The following is an 18911-nucleotide window of genomic DNA, read 5'->3' as shown; positions in this document are numbered from 1 at the left end:
TCACTGCCTTAGTCATCTGGCTGCAGATGGGTGCTGGGTCAAACCACTGGAGACACTGGGCACAAACCTGCTGCCCTCACTCAGATTCTTAGCCTCGTTCCTTCTACAGTATTGGGCTTACTAGAGGAGGGTCCCAGCTGTGACAAGAGCAGCAAGAGAAAGGCTGGTGCATCAGGAGAAAGAGAGGTGACTACAACCAGGGTGGGGACAGCCCCAGAGAGAAACAGACAGCAGATGCTGGTTGGTGGTTAGCGGCAAAAGAAAGTGCTGGGGTTTTTCCAGATCCAGAACCTAGGGCTCACAGTGCCTGGCTAGGGATCTAGTCCCTCTAATACTCCTCAGCTAGGAGTACCTGGTTGGGCGGCATTATTCATGATTCTGATGAGTCTCTCAGCCAGCAGATGGTTGTAGGTGGTTTTCTCAGCTGCACTTGGCACTGGGAGCTGGATTCGCTCTAGTTTTTCAGGATCCATGCCTGCAATGGAGAAAGAACAAAAGTGGCCGTTGCAGTCAGTCTTCTTCCTAAAGACTTTTTGGAGGCAGAGTCCTCACTGTCAGCCTAGATTCCTCCTCTGTGAAGTCAGGCCTAGTCACTGCCTTCGTATAGCTTCTGTCTGGGTTCTGTACACACTGAACATGCACAGACACATACATACATTTTCTGGTGGTGGGGAGATGGCTGCTGGTAAAGTGCCCAAGTTCAGTCCCCAGAAGCCATGTATGGTATGTGGCACATACTGCAGCTCTAGCACTGGGGAGACCCTGGGGGCTCACTGGCCAGATAGCCTAGCCCAATCGGTGAGCTCCAGGCCAGCAGGAGACCTGGTCACAAAAAACAGGGGGATGGTGCCTAAGGAACACCCAGGGTTGTCTTCTAGCCTCCAAACATGTACACACACACACATACACACACACACAACCATACAAACATATATTCTCTATTGCTATTTGTGAATGGGGTATCAACTTGCTGTGAGAATTAAAGTAACTGTGAAAGCCAGATGGAACAGTGTTCTCACATTCTAGCCAATGACTGTTGACTGAACTCACTGTGGCCCGAGGCCTGTTCTTTCTCTATTAGAAACAAGGGCTGGCAGGCACTTAGCAGGTGCCAGTGGTGTCACCTCTGATAGACGAAGCAGAAGCCAACAAGGAATAGCTTTCCCACAGAGTAACTCATTGCTGTTCTCTACCATATTTGTGTGCTCACATAAGGGCAGTCCCATACTGGGCACTTCCTACCCCTGTAGCCACACAGACCCAGAGCATCAGAGATGAGACATATGAGGCTCCAACAACCACAGCCTTAAGCTCTCACTGGTGAACTCAGAGTTGAGTGGAATGCCTGACGCATGTTGGCAGCAGATTCTGGGCTGAGTAGGGCAGATGCCAGTCCTGTCCCTGAGGAGATCAGTGGAGAGAGGCTAAATTAAAACCTTTAGCCTAGGCAGGTGCACAAATAATAAAACTCATAAAGTGAATCTATCAGTAAGACACAAAGGAATTATTTTTTTCCTCAGGGGAAATGAATAGTATTTAATAAAAGACAAAAGAAAGGGCAGGGTGGAGGGTGGATAAGGAAAGGGAATGGGCAAGTCTGTAGCCACAGGCCATGATGTTATTTTTCCTAAAAAAGTGCCAGGAACCGGGATGGCAGGAAGACTTGCCAGTGCTGCTACAATGGTCCAGGCCTGAGGCAGGGCTCTGCTAACTCCTATCCTCTCATCTGACACAGTGCTTGAGAAATACTTGCAGAAATAAACATAGTGCTTGACCCAAGCATGGAGACCCCTGTGCACTGTTTATGCCTTGAAGCATAGCTTTTCCTGTTATTCTAGTTGGGGGAGGTGGCACTTCTCAGAACTCTTGAAATAGGGTCTCTTGAGTACCAGGTGGGGCTTCATCTCAAATTTTGACAAAACAGTGGAGGTGGCACAGAGGAGTTCCCAAGGAATCCCTGCTGGGTACACAGCACAGATGCCATAAAGCAGTGCTCTGCTTTGTTGAAATGACTTGGCCTGAGGGTTGTTGTGTAAGACTCTCACACCCACAGAGTGGCTTTGAAGCTGAACTTGTAGATTCTGCATCTTGATGCCAAGTGTCTGACTTGGAAGAACTCTGGCTTATGTGGCAAAAATGGCAACTCAATCTTTTTGGCCTTTACTTTCCTAGAGGTATCAATCCTGCCCCAACACCTCTTCTCCTTCCACTTGAGGGTGGGCACACAGGGCAGGGCCACTGCTCTGTTGCCCCCTCCACTTGAGGATGGGCACACAGGGCAGGGCCGCTGCTCTGTTGCCCCCTCCACTTGAGGGTGGGTACACAGGGCAGGGCCGCTGCTCTGTTGCCCCCTCCACTTGAGGGTGGGCACACAGGGCAGGGCCGCTGCTCTGTTGCCCCCCTCCACTTGAGGATGGGCACACAGGGCAGGGCCGCTGCTCTGTTGCCCCCTCCACTTGAGGGTGGGTACACGGGGCAGGGCCGCTGCTCTGTTGCCCCCCTCCACTTGAGGGTGGGTACACAGGGCAGGGCCGCTGCTCTGTTGCCCCCTCCACTTGAGGGTGGGCACACAGGGCAGGGCCGCTGCTCTGTTGCCCCCCTCCACTTGAGGATGGGCACACAGGGCAGGGCCGCTGCTCTGTTGCCCCCTCCACTTGAGGGTGGGCACACGGGGCAGGGCCGCTGCTCTGTTGCTCTGAGCAGCAGTCGAGCTGCTCCTCCCCCCAGCACACCTGCACGTGCACCGTACCACCAGCTCCTCCAGTTCAGAGGACAGTAACAAGCCAGGAAGCGGAGTTCCCCGAATGTAGGCAAGCATTTCCACAGGGAGGCCCTTTGCTTCTTTCCTGAGATTGCTCTAGCTTTCCTTAGACTTTCTGGAACATGAAGGAATCTGGAGCAAAATCTTCTGGAGACAGAAAGAAATCCCTTAAGTCACTTTGAGCCCCGAATCCCTCACTCTGGGCCACAGAGCAGGTTGAGCCCCCTGCCTTTGGTGACGAGATTGAGGTTCAATGTGATTCTCCATGGTTTTTCAAGGTCATAGAGCAAGTTGGAAGCACAGTGGCACCACCTTTAGATGACTCCAGAGGTATATGAGATCGAGTTAGGGAGGGGTGGTGGCACCACTCACATGGGGAGCTCACTAAGAAAGCCATATTCAAGGGCTGTGCATTCCAGGGCTCAGGAACAGTCACCATGTCCAACCAATCAAAAGCTCAAATTCTATAGGGAAAGATGGTATTTTCTGGAGGAAGGGTAGGATCTTATTGTAAAGACATTCCTCTAGTGCCTGCACAGGAAAAACAATGAATAAAAAAGTAAGTCTTCAGAACATGAGCTCAAAGAAGCCTGCCCAAGGCCACAGAGGTTACAAAAAACCCAGAGCCAACTCCATCTTCTGCCTTTCTGTCCCATTTCACAAGATTTCACAAGATCCTCACTCGTCAGTCCTTCCCTCTACCTGCCCCAAGTATGTGTGTAATGCTCTTCAGCAGTGTTCTCAACACAAAGTCCCCTGGACTAGATCTTAATGGAGTTAACTTTTTTATTTTTGAAAAGGACTTCACATGTACCCTCAGGCTGACCTACAACTCTCTACACCTTCCTGAGCATAGTAGGGATTACAGTTATGTGCCACCATACTCACTGAATTAACTCATTTTATTATTTAAAAATTGCAATTGTATTTATTTATGGGGGCATAGGTATGGTGGGGAGAGGACAGTCTATGAAAGTTGGTTCTCTCCCTCTACTATGTAGGTCCCTTGACCATCAAATTTAGGTTGTCAAGCTTGACAGCAAGTACCTTCACTTGCTGAATCACTTGCCAGATCACTTTTAATCAAATCTGGCCCACTACAAACAAAACAAAAACAAAAACACAAGCAAAGAAACAAAAAAGTTCTACAGTATGACAACTGGATAGAAGAAAAAGTTATCCCAGGAGCAGCTGGAGGAGACAAGGTCCTGAGCAGCTGGTGAGCTGAGGACAATTCAAGCACAGGCCACGAGACAGAAGCCTGGATTTATTTTTGCGTTTTTGTGACAAGCAGTGCATCATCACTACCAGCATTCTTTGGAAGTGAGTGTGTAGAGAAGCACTTGCTTTGGGTTTTGTAACTACCTGACTGAAAGAAAATACTGCCTGACAGTGGTGAAGAAATAAGGACTATGATGGTTCACCTTCAGTCTGCTTCACTAGGTTTGGAATTCCAAAGGAGACAAGATGTGGGTGTGTCTGGAGGGTGCTTCCATGGAGGCTTCACAGAGGAGGAAGACCCTCCTCGAATGTGTCCCTCTGCTTCCGGACTGAGTTTACCATGTGACTCGCTGTTTCATGGTCCAGTCACAAGGGACTGCATCCCTTCTAAAACATGACCCAAGTCAATCCTTCTTCCCTTTCACTGTTTTTGTCAATGTTACAACATGACAGGGACATGTATGTAAAAGGTAAGATGGCAACAGATGTGACACGCATGCACTGTGGTTTTCAGTTACAGAAGGCAGGTTCTGTGGCAAACACATGACAGCGTATTTGCCAGTCATTTTCAACTGTCTGAAGTAAGCCTCTGGAAGAATAGATTGTCCTATGTGCTCAAGTCTCAAGTGCCCTGAGACAGTTTCCAAAGATACTGTCACATGCAGCACACAGCCCATTGAGATCTGCCTCCCAGCAGGCCATGTGCTTCCTCATTCCCTTCCTGCCCATGGTCAGGATGGAGTGGGGGTAGAGGGACTCAAGGTCACAGCTTAGCCTGGTCCAAAGAGTCCACACAGGTGCGGAGTGCGTCACTTCCAGTGAACTAATTCAAAGAACCCAGAAGAGAAAGGATGGCATGGTTCCACACTGCAACTAGTGACGAAACCTCCCTCCCAACTCTGATTTCTAGATTCTTCCTTCTTAGCTGCAGTGCACAATCATGTCAAGGGTGGAAGACACACTTAGCAAAGTGACATAAAGGTAGGAGTAGAGACCTGACTGAAGACAGTTTTCTGCTTCTTGTGGCCAAGGGTTCTCTGGCTGTACCTGCAGGCATTGCCCACGCTCTGAGAGCTAAGCAGATGTCAGGTCAGTCTCCATTGTGCCTCCTGTGCTGGGCTTGTGTCAGCTGCTGCTGTCTGTTGTTGTTTGCTGCTTCTCATCCCCAGAGCCTTGCCACCTACTTTTCGGCATTCCCATACCTCTAGTGGTGTTCCAGGAACTTCTCAACAAAACAAAACAAGTCCCAAAGCCCAAGTGCCTCCTGGGTAAACAGTGGGGCCTGGGGAGGACAATGAGTGAACTGAAGAGGTGTAGGAATAGAGCTGCTCAACGCACAGCCTCCGCTCAGACTTGACCAAAAGCGCAGATACTAACCAGAATTCATTATGTGGCCAGCTGAATCATGACACCGCCTTCCTCGTCAGGCAAGCCTTCCCACTGTGGGCTGCTCGGTTCAGTGCAGTATCTCATCTATTAAGGTTTACTGGAAGGCCTGAGCTCACATTTGGTTTCTATTAACAAGGCTTTTAGGCTGAAATTGTCTTATAAGGGAAAAAATATCTACTAAGAAGAGAGTATCTTGTACAGGGCCTGCTTCAGGGGAAAGGATATGGAAAAGAGAAGCTGGAATCAAGTGTAATAACCAGAGAGCCAGCCAACCCAACAGCCACCATTCAAAGCCCCAAAGGCTGTGCTCAGTGGACAGGCTGGCAGAGCAGGTGCAGGGCTCCTCCACCAGTGACTTCCCCAAAGACCTGGTCTCGGCGTCACACTTGAGCTTTTCCCATTTTTCTTTAGTTTGCCTGCATAAATGCCCCATTCCACTGGTTTTGAACATTCTTTGTCACAGAGAAACAGGAGTCAGGAATTCGGTCATCACCCAGATCTCTCCCATCCACATCAAAAGGAAGGCCTCGTTCCCAGCCTCTCCCGTCTTCCCTTAGTGACTGACCATTAGCACAGGGACTTCAGCCAATTGTAGGAGTCACCAGTGGCTCATCCTCCTGCTGGACTGCACCCTTCACCTTCAACTCCGATTCCTGAGCCTGTGACAGATCTTCTGGCTCATCTGTCTCCACTGCTCCCCAGTGAGGTGCTCAGCTTCTCTCTGGCAGTGCGCTCCCCACCCTGCTCTCTACCCAGCAGCCGGAGGCTCCTCTGCAAACTTGCATCTGAGGATATTCTTTTTTTTGTTTTTTAAATTACTTATTTTATATGTATGTGTGTTTTGCCTGCATGTATGTCTGTGCACTACACACATAGTTAACAGATGGTTGTGAGCCACCATGTGGGTGCTGGGATTCAAACCTGGGTCCTCTGAAAGAACAGTCAGTGCTCTTAACAGCCAAAGGCACCTTTCCAGCCTGAGGACATTTTTCTACTTCTCAGTTCTCTAGGGGTTTCCCACGATATTTGGGATAAACCTGAAATCTCTTTGCATGGCTCCCTGGCCAGCCTCACTAGGCCTCACTAGGAGGCCCTGCTCCTCAAATACGTATGCACTTCTTCCCTGCAGGCCCTTGACCTGAAGCAGTCTGCTTCATCCTTACAGAGCTAACTCCGTGGTCCTTTCTGCTCTGTCCTCCCCAGCTGCTCTGGCGGGTGACCTGGCTTTCCCTCCACCACTCGGTGCTCCAACCTCTCACTCCCATCCTCCCTCCCCATCATCTTAACTCCTCTTCTTGTTCACTTGGATATGACTAGTCAGACTTGTCCCAGTTCATTCAGCAGTGCCTTGCACAAGGCGTGTGCTAGGTTTCACCAATCCTTACCTTATCCACGTCTCCCATTATGGCTTATGTCTTTGGGCTGGACTACTAGAATCCATCCTGAGGGAAGTAGAGTAGGTATGAAACTTCCTGGTTCAACTGTCTTTCTATAGCCACCACAGCTCACAAGAACACGGCTCAGGGCCACTGTACTTCCTCCTAGGACAGCTCCAGCCTTCCGGCCCCTTGAAGCATCTGGCTTACTTAGCATGCTGTTTCCCTACACTAGTGTACATGTGACCATCACAGACCTGTCCCAGGCTCTATGCACCCTGTGGTTCTGCCCTTTGCCAGTTTTCCTTTTGGACACTTCTTTGAACCCATGTGTTGGGGAATATTTTTTTAAGCGGTGTTATTTTTGTTTATGTTGCATTTGTTTAACTCTGTGAAGCTGTGTTACTGTGCCTGTCTAAAACACCTGATGGTCTAATAAAGAGCTGAACGGTCAAAGCAAAGCAGGAGAAAGGATAGGTAGGGCTGCCAGGCAGAAAGAATTAACAGAAAGAGAAATCTGGGAGGAGCAAGAAAGAAATAGCCAGAGAAGGAGGAAGACTCCAGGGGCCAGCCACCCAGCTACACAGCAAGCCATGGAATAAGAGTAAGATTTACAGAAGTAAGAGAATGGGAAAAATCAAGAGGCAAAAGGTAGAAGGGATAAGTTAAGGAAAGCTGGCAAGAAACAAGCCAAGCTAAGGCCAGGTATTTATAATTAAAAATAGGTTTCCATGTGATTTATTTGGGAGCTGGATGGTGGGCCTCCCAAAACAGCAAAAACAACCAACAACACCCACGGTCCAAGAATCCTCAGGAAGTCATCCCTGACTCCTGTAAGCAGGCTCTTACCTCCCTGTGGGGCTTCCCTATTACATGGATGCTGCCTGGGCCAGGGCCTTGGTCTGCCTGGTGTCCGTACACACAGCAACAAATGCCAGGCTAAGTGCATTGCTTAGCACACATGTTCTGCATGTGTTGGTTTCAATAATTCCCTAAGGAAACTGTTTATGAACTTCTTAAAAAATTTTTTGTATGTTCATGAATTTTTTTTTTTTCAAGACAGGGTTTCCCTGTGTAGCTTTGGTACCTGTCTTGGATCTCGCTCTGTAGACCAGGCTGGCCTCGAACTCACAGAGATCAACCTGGCTCTGCCTCCAGAGTACTGGGATTAAAGGCATGTGCCACCATCACCTGGCCGTTCATGAACTTCTTCAAATTTTTTGCATGTATTTACTTTATGTATATGCATATTTTACCTGTATGCATGTATGTATATGGAACAAATGCATGACTGATGAACCTGGAACCATGGTTATGAATGATTGTGAGCCACCATGTGGGTGATGGGAATTGAACCAGGGTCTTCAGTAAGAGCAACAAGTGCTCTTAACCACTGAAGCACCTCTTCAACTCCCTCATGAACTTCTTAACACAGTCATTTAGACTAAGGAGATTGGAGATAAACAGTAAGAACCAAGGCAAACACAGAAGAAGGCTGCACAGATTCAATAGCTTTGGTTTCTATAACCTCCAGAGCTTCCCACTGCATGCCATAGCCTTGGCCCCTTCTGTGGTCTGCATTCCTACCAGAATGAGGAATGCATCTGCCCATGCTGATGTTGTCAATGTGGGTCTTCTCCAGGCCCTGCCACTGTCACCAGTTCATCAAGCTTGTTACCGCTCACCATCCTCATTTGCTAATAGCTTACTGTCTGCCTTCCTTACCAGCCTGCAGGCTTCACAAAGGTCAGTGCACTTCCAATAGTGGGTTTGTTTGTTTGTTGTTGTTTTGGTTGATGGTGACTAAGCTAAGGACCTACACTTGCTTTTACTTGAGCTACATCGCCAACCCACAGACCCCCAATATTAATCACAGTGTCTAGCACAGGATATGCAGGGTATGCGGCCCTGACCTCAAACTCACCATCCTTCTGCCTCTGCCTACAGAGTGCTGGGAACACAGCTGTACCCCACCACACCTCGCTATAAAACTTTTTTAAAAGGCAAACATACACCTTCCATATGGCTCAGCTATCCTTTTCCCCAAGAGAAAAAAGGAAATACATGTCCACACAAAGACTTGCATGCAAACATTCAGAGCAACTTTGGCTAGAATATCAAACCTGGAAACAACAGAAAGCTTATGAGCAGATGGACAGGCAAATTAGAGTACATTCATATGATGGCAATACTATTCAACAAGAAATAAACACACATGGTAATATGAATCTCAAAATAGTTAAGCAGATTGAGGAGCCATATAAGAAAAGAATATATACTGCATGACTCTGTTTATATAAAATTCCAGAAAATGCAAAGTTTTACAGACACACACACACACACACACTGGTAGAGAGCAGGCAGATAGCTGTTATTTGAGGAGGAGAGTATGAGAGGCAAGGAGAACATAAAGGAATTTGAGACTGATGGATATGTCACTGCCCTGATTTTAGTGAAGGTTTCATGAGTGCTCGCATTTGTCTCAATGTATAAAGTTGTTCATTTGAATATGTACACATTATTATATACTGAATATACGTCAAATAAGTCTGATGGTGGCCCATGCCAATCCTAGCCCCTGGGAGGCTGAGGTAAGATTATAAGCTCAAGTTCTTGCTTATAATAGCAAGACTCAGTTGCCCAATTTTTAAAAATTATGTCTTAATAAAACTGTTAAGAAAAAAAAAATATACCATGGTTTACAGCAAATACAGGTGGATTTATCCTCCTGACTCAGGGAACATAGAAAACAAGACTCAGCAGACTTTGGTCAGGACAACAGGCTGCATGGTACATAGGAGACCAACCCTGGGAGACAGAGCAATGGCAGTGGCTGGATTACCAAGCCAGCTTCCTATCTGGGGTGTCCAGGCTTCAGCACAAGGAGAGAAAACCAAAACAAATCAACAGTCTTTGACATGGGAAGGCAGAGTATGAGTGCTGGGAGGTCAAGAGGCTGAAATCTGTGGAGCTTCTGGGGAGCCTCATAGAGAGGGAGAGAATCAAAGATAGGCAGGGCTTCTTCCTGAGGGTTCACTTAAGCTCATGATTCTGAACATATAAACAGATGGTAAGCCCTACTGGCATGAAGCAAGGAGTGATCCTGGAGCACATACAGTGTTGGGAGAATAGCTACCTTGTCATGGGTCTCAAGAGGATACTGCCTCAGTAAGGGGAGTCAAGTTAGTCCAGGCTAATGGCTGTTTGGATCAGTCCTATCCAAGTTCAAAAGTAAGCTTCAAAGGGGCTGGGGGATGGCTTGTTGGTAAAGTGCTTGCTATAAATGCATGAGGACCTGAGTTTGTATCCCCAGAACCCAGTGGCACATGCCTGTAACTCCAGTGCTGGAGGTCTTGGGGGGCAGGGATGCAAGACAGGTGGATCCCTAGAGTTCACTGGCTAGACAGTTGAGCTGAATTGGTGAGTTCAAGTTTCAGTGAAAGATGTCATCTCAAAAAATAAGCTGGAAAGCAGTTGAGGAAGATACAACCTCTGACCTCTAGATGTACACATATCTGCATACACAATGCACACACCCATGAGCATGACACACACAAACTCACATGTATATACACATATCACAGACTCACATAGACAAATACATATACACCTTAAAAAAAGGCAGGCCTCAAAATAGAACATATTGAGTCCAAATAACTTAACCATAAGTCAAAAGAATACTTAGGAAGAAAAGACCCAGAATCCAACAATGTAAAATAATAAGATAAAAAGGGTAGATTATTGAATCTGCTTTTATAAGGCAATTACTAATTTTAAATATTTTACATTGGATTGGATTTTCGTATACTATATATAAATTTTGTATATTGATACAAATTTGAGATTAATTTTGTTAGAATATATTGTACATATATTTCTTATCTTACTCAAGGTATTGTACCTATACAGTTCATTTAACAATATAACGCAATTTGCTAATCTTTGAAGGTTATTATTAACAAATAATTAGGATAAAAAGAGATAAAAGTCATTACAATCGAATTTGTAGTCATACTAGGTATGTTTTCAAGGTCAAGCAGAGATATATTTTAGATAGGCAGGTCATCTTCAAACACTTCAGAGATCTGCAGAATATGGCATTTAAGATGTTTTAGTAACATAGATTTTTTTTTTTCATGGCTATGAGACATGTCTGCTCTTGGCAGCACCCATCTACTTCAGAGAAAATGATGGGCACTGAAGAAATTCCATATGGAGTTTACTTTCACTGTGGCAAAAGTTAGCCACTGGGCAAGAAAGTGCCCTTGCATTGACTGCTGACAGTATGCTGTCCAAAATGGACAAGCAGGACACAAAACAAAGGACTGCCGATCCTTACCAAGACAAGGTAGGAAAGCTCTTTAGAAACTCCTCCTTCACAGATGATTCTGTCAGATATTCTAGGCCTGCAGACCGAAGATGATGCCCCAATGTTGCAGAGAAACCTTGGGTGACTGTCCAGGCAGCTGGCTGTTTCTGTCACACTCACAATTTTTGGAAGTTGCTTGTTTGCACTTCCTGTTTTACTAGGTAATATTATTTCCCTCTTGGGTCTCTGAGGGAGCTGAAAATTAGATAGTTATAGTTTTCCTTGTTAAGAAATTCAGAAAAGAAACTCACTAAAGAGGTGTTAAGTGTGTAAGTCTGAAAGACATCAAAAGATACTTTTTGTAATGCAAATTAGGATAGAAGGGGAATTAAATACAATTTTTTGGATTCACAAAATAGGATAGATAATGGAATATTTTCTCTAAATTTGTCAAATGCAAACGGACTAGACATTGTTGATGTATTTATTGCTTGTATATATTGCATATAGTTATTATACTTATTGTATATAGTTTTTTTTATATTAGTTATAACTTTTATTTTTTTATTTTAGACAAAAAGGGGAAATGTGGTGATATATTGTTTCTCCCCAAATATTGTGCATCCTAATAAAGTTTATATGAGGATCGGAGCAAAAAGTCAGCCACTATAGTAAACAGAGGTCAGGAAATGGTAGCACACACCTTTAATACTATCACTTGGGATGTAGAGATCCACCTGGATCTCTGTGAGTTCAAGGCCACACTGGGAATAGAGCCAGGCATGGTGGCACATGCCTTAAATTCCAACACTAGTTAACCATGAAGGTCTGGAGGTCTGTACAGACAGACAGGAAGTGATGTAGCTGGGTGGAGAGAGGAAATGAGATGGCAGAACAGAAAGGCATAGGCATGGGTATACAGGAAATAGGTGTCTTTGGAGACTGAGGGCTGGTAAGGTGAAGTTGGCTGTGGTTTTTCCTATTTCTCTTATCTCTCAGCATTCACCCCAATATCTGGCTCTGGGTTTTTTGTTTGTTTTTTGTTTTTGTTTTTTTTATTAATAAGACCATTTAGCAATTCTTCTTACAGTAAAATTAGTAATAACTGCCAAATAATCCAACACTACCAGAAGCAGAACAGCAACAAAAATGGTAAGGGACAGCATGATCCAAAACCAAACCAAACTAATGATAGAAACAACCAGAAGTTCTGCAGACAACAGAAGAAACAACAATAAACCAGAAAGGCAATTATAGAGTGTCCAAATTGAATGCATATAGATTGCATAGATCAAAATTTATAATATAAACTCTTATTTTAAAAGAGAAGGGTTAAAAATTAATGACCATTTGGAAAGGAAAGATGGCTGAAGAGGACTGAGAAAAGGGGTGTTTTGGAGTGTAAGGCATCCTGATTGTGGCAAGATGTGCTAAAATCCACCAACTTACATGCAAAAAATCAGTTCATTTCACACTATGGTAATGTAAGAAATAAAACAAATTATCTTACACCGTCAATGCTATAGGGCTCGGGAGACAGCTCAAAGGTTGAAGTGCTTGCAGTCTAAGTGTGGGATCTGGAGTTTGGCTCCCCAGGTCCATATAAAGGTAGGTGCAGCAGGGCCCATCTGTAATCTAGTGTTCATAGGACAGAATGGGAGCCAAGACAGGAGAAGCCCTGGAAGCTTGCAGACCAGTCAGCCTGGCGTATGTAGCAGTGAACAAAAGACCGTGTTTCAAACAAGGTGGAAGGTGAATGTATCTCACATACATATCCCAATAATCTAAGCTTCTATTTTAAGAAGCCATAGAAGAAAGAGAAATTAAAAATGCAGGAAGCATCAGAATGTATGAAATAAATTTAAGAACAGAAATCAGTGAAACAAGAAAAACATCTAGAATATCAGAAAAGTTGATAATCCTCTAGCCAAAGTGGTCAGAAAAAAAGATGATGCCCAAATTATCAATACCACAAACTAGAGAGGGCCTCAGACTGAGACCCTACAGACAACGCAAGATGACAGAGGAGAGCTACGAACAAATTTATGATCATACATTTTACAGTTTAGATGAAATGACAAATTCCTTGAAAGATGCAAACCACCAAAACTCACTTCAAAGGAAAGAGATAATCTACCATCTCCACAGAGGAATTTGGTGGTTAAATTTGTCCTTCAGCTGGGTGTGGTGGAGCACACCTGTAATCCTATCACTTGGAAGGCTAAAGCAGAAGGGTTGCAAGTCTGAGGCTAGCTTAGGCTACATAATTGATATCAAAACTAAAAAAAAATTTCCTCATAGAAAATACCTTGTCCAGATAGCTCCACTGGTTCAAGGAACACTTACAGAAGAAATAATGCTAGCTTCTTTTTTTTTTTTAATCTCCCAAGAAACTAAGGAGGATGAATTACCTCCCAGGCTACACTCTAAGGTACATCACTATAGTGCAGCTAGATAAGAGAATTGCAAGAAGTCTCTAGATCAGTGTCATTCATGGATGCAGACGTAAAAACCCTTAACAGGGAGGGATGCATATCTAGCTCAGTTGTTAGAGTATTAACCTAACTCAGACGAGGTCCTAACACTGCCTAAACCAGGAATGATGGTGCACACCTGTAATCTCAGCATTTAGGAGGTGGAGGCAGGAGAATCAGAAGTTCACAGTCACTCTTAGTTACAAAGTAAACTGCAAGTTAGCCTGGGATGCATAAGACCTTGCCTTAAAAGAAAAAAAAAAGTCCTTAAAAAAAAAACAACAACAAAAAAAATGAAACAGGTCAAATCCTACAATGTCCATAAAATTTCACAACAGGTAGCATTAACCCGGGGTGTCACCTAGGAGAGTTGGAAAGAACATTGGAGAAGGTGATTTCTGAAAGGAACCTTGACAGGTGTTGATTAGGAAAAGAGAAAACAGCAAGAAAGACTATGAGTGAGTCCAAGAAGGTACAAACCCTCTGGGAAAAGGTGCTGTGTTGGCACTAACTAGGGTGGTTCCTAGGCGTCCAAAGAAGAGTCCCAGGCACAGGCCTGGGGCCTAGGACCACTATGTGCTTTGACACCATCCCCAGCCAACACTGACCTGCTATGGAATGATCCTTTTGTACACTCAGATTGGTTTAATAAAAAGCTGACTGGCTGGTAGCTAGACAGGAAGTATAGGTGGGACAGTCAGACACAGAAAACTCTGGGAAGAAGAATGGCAGAGTCAGAGCGGTCGCCAGCCAGATGAAGAGGAAGCAAGACATGTGGAGAGGTAAATGCCATGAGCCTCAGGGCAGCACATAGATTAATAGAAATGGGTTATTTTAAGTTGTAAGAGCTAGTTAGTAATAAGCCTGAGCCATCAGCTGAGCGTTTATAATTAGTATTTAGTCCCTGTGTCGATTAATTGGGAACTTGTGAGCAGAAAAAAGTCCCTCTACATTCCAAAGTCAGGCACAGCACCAAGCTGCAGCCATCTTGGGACTGACGAGAACCAAACTGGAGTCCTTGAGGGAAGGCTCATCAATACTTATCACCAAGGTTTCTAACAGTCCTTTCCAGTTCTTCTCATCAACTTCGTGTCTCCTACGAGGTGCCACCCAGGCCTTCTCATAGACTTTTCTTTTTTTCTTTTTGGCCTCCATGGAGAAGAGGCAGTTTCCATTGCTTATCCACAGGAACATGGGTGAATTCAGTGAGTACAAGCTTACCTCTACCAGAGTTCTGTTGCTGCACCTGAGTGTGAACTCTAGCCCTTCGCCCCGAGGTCTGAGAAAGGAGTCCTAGAAACCAAACCAAGGTGGAAAACCAGGTACTGTCTGTTATTTCACAGAGCAAGTCTAGGAGGGTGGAGGCTAAGGGAGAAACTAAATGTTCCTGAAGAGCAAAGGACAGAGAGGTAAAGCAGTCTCACTGTAAGGGGTGCTGTGGGGGGTGAACTACAAAACAGCAATGTCCTTGACCCTAGCAGGAGCTGATAACCAATCGTGGGCCCGAGATAATGACCACTGAACAGTAGCCCGGCCTCATTTGCTCTTTGCTCCTGCCTTGGTTTCCATCTTCACCCCTGGCTTGAGACAGACCTGTGTAGAGACACTGGGGAAATTAACCGATCAGACATGCCAGAAAGGGAGAACAGACAAGCTGATGAGAAACTGCCAGGAGCAAAGGAAGCAAAGTACCAATGGCCATGGCAGCTGCAACTCTGGATGGCAATGCTAACAGCAACAGGATGGCAGGGAGTATATGCTCATGGGGATGAATGCAACCTGACAAGGTGTGCTGGAACACTGAGCTGAGGCACCTGGCATGACCCCAGCATGCCCCCAGCAGGAACTGACTACAGACAGAGCCTGTGGGGAGGCAGCAGCAGCTGTCATGGAGCTGCTTGGCTCCCAGTAATGGATGATATCCATGTGAGAGGCTGTGGGCCAGGTGTTGGAGGGTCACAGGGTCACAGGTGAAGGAGACTGCGTGTGGGGAGGGCATGAGCACAACATCAGCAGGAATTGGAGCCTGTCATGCTTTTTAAAGTCTCAGGCTATAAGGCTCGGCTAGTATACATGGGGCTCTGGGTTCCATCTTTACCCAAGACTACAGGAGGAAGAGGAGAGAGAGAGGGAGGAGGTGGCGGTGGCATTAGGCTAGGTCTTTAGCCTCATTATGAGCACAATGGTTTACTCTGAGGAGAGCTGTCAAGAATGTCTTTCTAGAAAGGAAACTCTGGAAGCTGCCTCCTGCTAGTTAACCAGTTATGGCCCAGACATGCAGCAGGCATTTCCACACAGATGACAAGCACTGTGTCAAGTTTTGATGGTGAGAGAAGGGCGGGCCCAGCAGCAGGTCACATGGACACCCACTGATGGCTCCAGGTGCAGCTGGCTGTCTTAATGGAGAGTGCACAGCTTCCTTAGAGGGCATGTGAGAAACTGATGCAGAAGCTGTCTTCAAGATGAAGGCTGGGGACAAAGCAGAGGTGAGGCACTTGCCACTAGATGTTTTCATGTGCCAACTGACTTAATTTCCATGACTAAGGCTTAAAGAGTCACTGAGGTTTAGTTCTGCTTTAATGACTCTAGCCATAGGCTGTCTCAGCAAGCATCAGTTAGTAGACATTTACTCCCAACATGCTTAGTGCAAAGCTCCTGTAGTATCACTTGATACCATGTGTCATTCTATGCCAACTCCAGTTCTTGTGAATATTCTTGAGGAGAGTCTCCAAACTTGGCTGTGGGGAGCCAGGTGGGCCAACAGCAGAAGCTGCTCCCAGCACTGGGCACTGAGGGAGGGACTAGTGCATGCCAGGGAATTGTCAGCTCTGTTAGAACTGGAGCCTGGCCACACGGCCTGAGCAAGGGAAGCTGGAGAACCACACCTTTCTTTAGAAAGGAAACCTACGCTTCCACCCAGGTCTATTTTAGCACTGAGCCCACGGCAAGAACACCAAGTATTATAAATAGCAAAACCAAGGTTCCAATTTGACTGGTTTTCTCTGATGTCAGGAAAGTGGTCGCTGGTTAGGTTAGCTGTAAAGCAGAAAGGGGTCTGTAGAAAGCCACAGTGGGAAGCCAGCCTCACTGGGTTAGACAGCTACACTTGAATTTCCCACTACCACGCCTGAGTCACCAATGCCTGTGGCTTCAGTCTGCAGAAAAACACCTGAGAAATTGCAATGAGGCTGAAGAAGAGCATTGTAGGACTTACCTCAGAGGCCATAAAGGAAATTCCTTCCCAAAGTGCCCTCCCTTTCTCTGCATCAGTAAAGAGGAAGGATGCACAGAGCGTACGTAGCACTGTGTCACAGACATCAAAGATGGCAAGGAGCATGCCTACCTTTGTTATGAGACATGGCGTACAGGAGGCAGAGCACAAAGAGGGCATGGTAATCGTCATCAGGGCTGTCCAGGGCATGGTAGACCATATCCAGGAAGGGTCTGGAAAAGAGGAGAGGTCTGTAATCCTCTGGCACAAGTGTATATTTTCCCTCTCACCTGACAACATCAGCTGTCTTTGCTTCTCACAGGTCTGGGCTCTAAGGCCACTAGTTTGTGGTGATCGCAATATGTGCCTGGTCCAGAATCAGGCACTGGGAACACATCCATATGAATGAGAGCTGGGATCTGACCTTGGAAAGATGCCATTTAGAGGGGAAAGTGACCAAGGAACAGACTACTTAGTCCCTCACTGGGTGTCTCGGATTCTGGAGATGATCGGTACAAAGTCCCTGCTCTTCTGCACTCCTCTGCCAGCTGGCAGAGACAGCACAGGCACACATCCTCCCCTTAAAGGAAAGATGAAAAGAATAAAGAGGAAAGCAGGATGATACAATGGACCAACACTACCTGGCAAGGCACAGACAGCACATAGTGAGTTTAAAGGTACAGCTATGGAGTCAGACTGACTGGGTTCAAATGCTGATCTGGCTTCTTCCTGTTATAAACCCTCTGCTGAGTTCCTTAACTGTACAGAAGCATTCCAGCCCAGAAGGCTGACTGGAGGGCCTCCTTGGCATAGGGTCATGCACTGTATTTGATTGTTATATTTAATATTGCAAGGATACTTCTCCATGATTTCATTTGGGCAGTGTCCTAGCTCAGCAATTTCTTAGGCCAATATCCTTGACTAGAAGAGTTGATGGTGAGGTCTCTCACCAATCTCTCCTGTGCTCTGTGGGTAAGATATAAAGAGTTGCCATAGCCTGGGGAATCCACATCCCAAGTGCTGTCCTTCCAGGGTGGGGCCTAGCCTGGCAAGACTCTTCAGTAACAGACAACAGAATAAGCACAGGGAAGGCCGGAGGCAGGAGACTCTGACCCCATCTGAGGCTGTCCCACCGCCAGGCTGAGGTCAAGAAAGCCAAGTACTCCAGAGAGTGAACAAGGATGTATTGAACGCTCAGAAGTCACATGGGTATTGGCAATGGACTATTTTGAGGGTTGAAAACAGGACTGTTCAAAGGAGACCATTTGCAGCAGAGTCTTCCATACAATCTTGAATATCTTAGGCCTTTGAGGGGCAGTCTGGAGATGGAGTGGAAGACCTTGAGCATGTCGGGCAAGTGCTCTATTACTGAGTTACACTCCTAGCTCCTCATTTAAGTCCTCAAATCCTCATGTGTCAACACAAAATATTAAGCTGAAAAATGAAGATAAAGTAGTGGAAATGTATTTGTCATGCTTCGAATAAACATGGGACACACAAAAATTAAAAGGAAAAAAAACCTCAATGTGTACATTGACATTCAGTCTCTATTTTCTAGTGCCCAGGATGGGGCTCCTCCATTCAGACCTGTCCACAGCTTTGTGTGTAGATTTGGGTTTTGTGAGGGTTTTTTTTTTTTTTTTTTAAGCAACAACTCTGCCAAATATGAGAGCAGCATAAATTGTAAAACACTTCTTGTAGAGCAGCTCTCACAATTTGGATCATATTTGCACTGGGAATCACGTGACTAACCAAGCACAGGAACAGAGGGAAGGCTTGGCGTGCATGCTGCTTTTACATATTGATATGGAGTAGTGTAAAGAAGCTACTAAGCACATGTTTACTAAGGACAATGATGTGATAAAGATGCTGCGATTTGATATGAAACAGCAAAAGGAGAAATAAAGCATGACAGGCATGAGCTGGGGAAGGGGGCAAAATGCCCAGAAAAGTGGCTCTGAAGTAGTTAGTAAGAAATAATCAAAATAGAAACATCTGGGATCATTGGCTTTTATTTCTTCTTTGTACTTCTGAAGACTTTTCACATTTTTCAGGATGTGCATAATTTATATACCTTTTAAAAGTTGCTGAGCTGGGCCTGTGGTGCACACCTTTTAATCCCAGCACTCAGGAAGTAGAGGCAGGGGAGGAGCTCTGTGGATTTCAGGCC

General features: G+C 45.6%; 1 protein-coding gene across 7 annotated transcripts in view; it reads right to left on the bottom strand.

Annotated features, from left to right (window-relative positions):
* Clec16a (C-type lectin domain containing 16A) overlaps window positions 1–18911 on the bottom strand; it is a 215872-nt gene that overhangs the window by 126238 nt on the left and 70723 nt on the right. For all 7 annotated transcript variants that reach the window (XM_028872896.2, XM_028872890.2, XM_028872892.2 and 4 more), the window contains 2 exons: window positions 16874–16974; window positions 353–475 (listed from right to left, as the gene is read on the bottom strand). In XM_028872896.2, the coding sequence (XP_028728729.1) occupies window positions 353–475; window positions 16874–16974 (224 nt within the window). The remainder of the gene's footprint in view (window positions 1–352; window positions 476–16873; window positions 16975–18911) is intronic.

The sequence above is a fragment of the Peromyscus leucopus genome, chromosome 8b (assembly GCF_004664715.2).
Source record: "Peromyscus leucopus breed LL Stock chromosome 8b, UCI_PerLeu_2.1, whole genome shotgun sequence".
Lineage (NCBI taxonomy): Eukaryota > Metazoa > Chordata > Mammalia > Rodentia > Cricetidae > Peromyscus > Peromyscus leucopus.
Note: the sequence above shows the minus strand (reverse complement) of the source record. Positions and strands in the feature narration are given on the sequence as shown.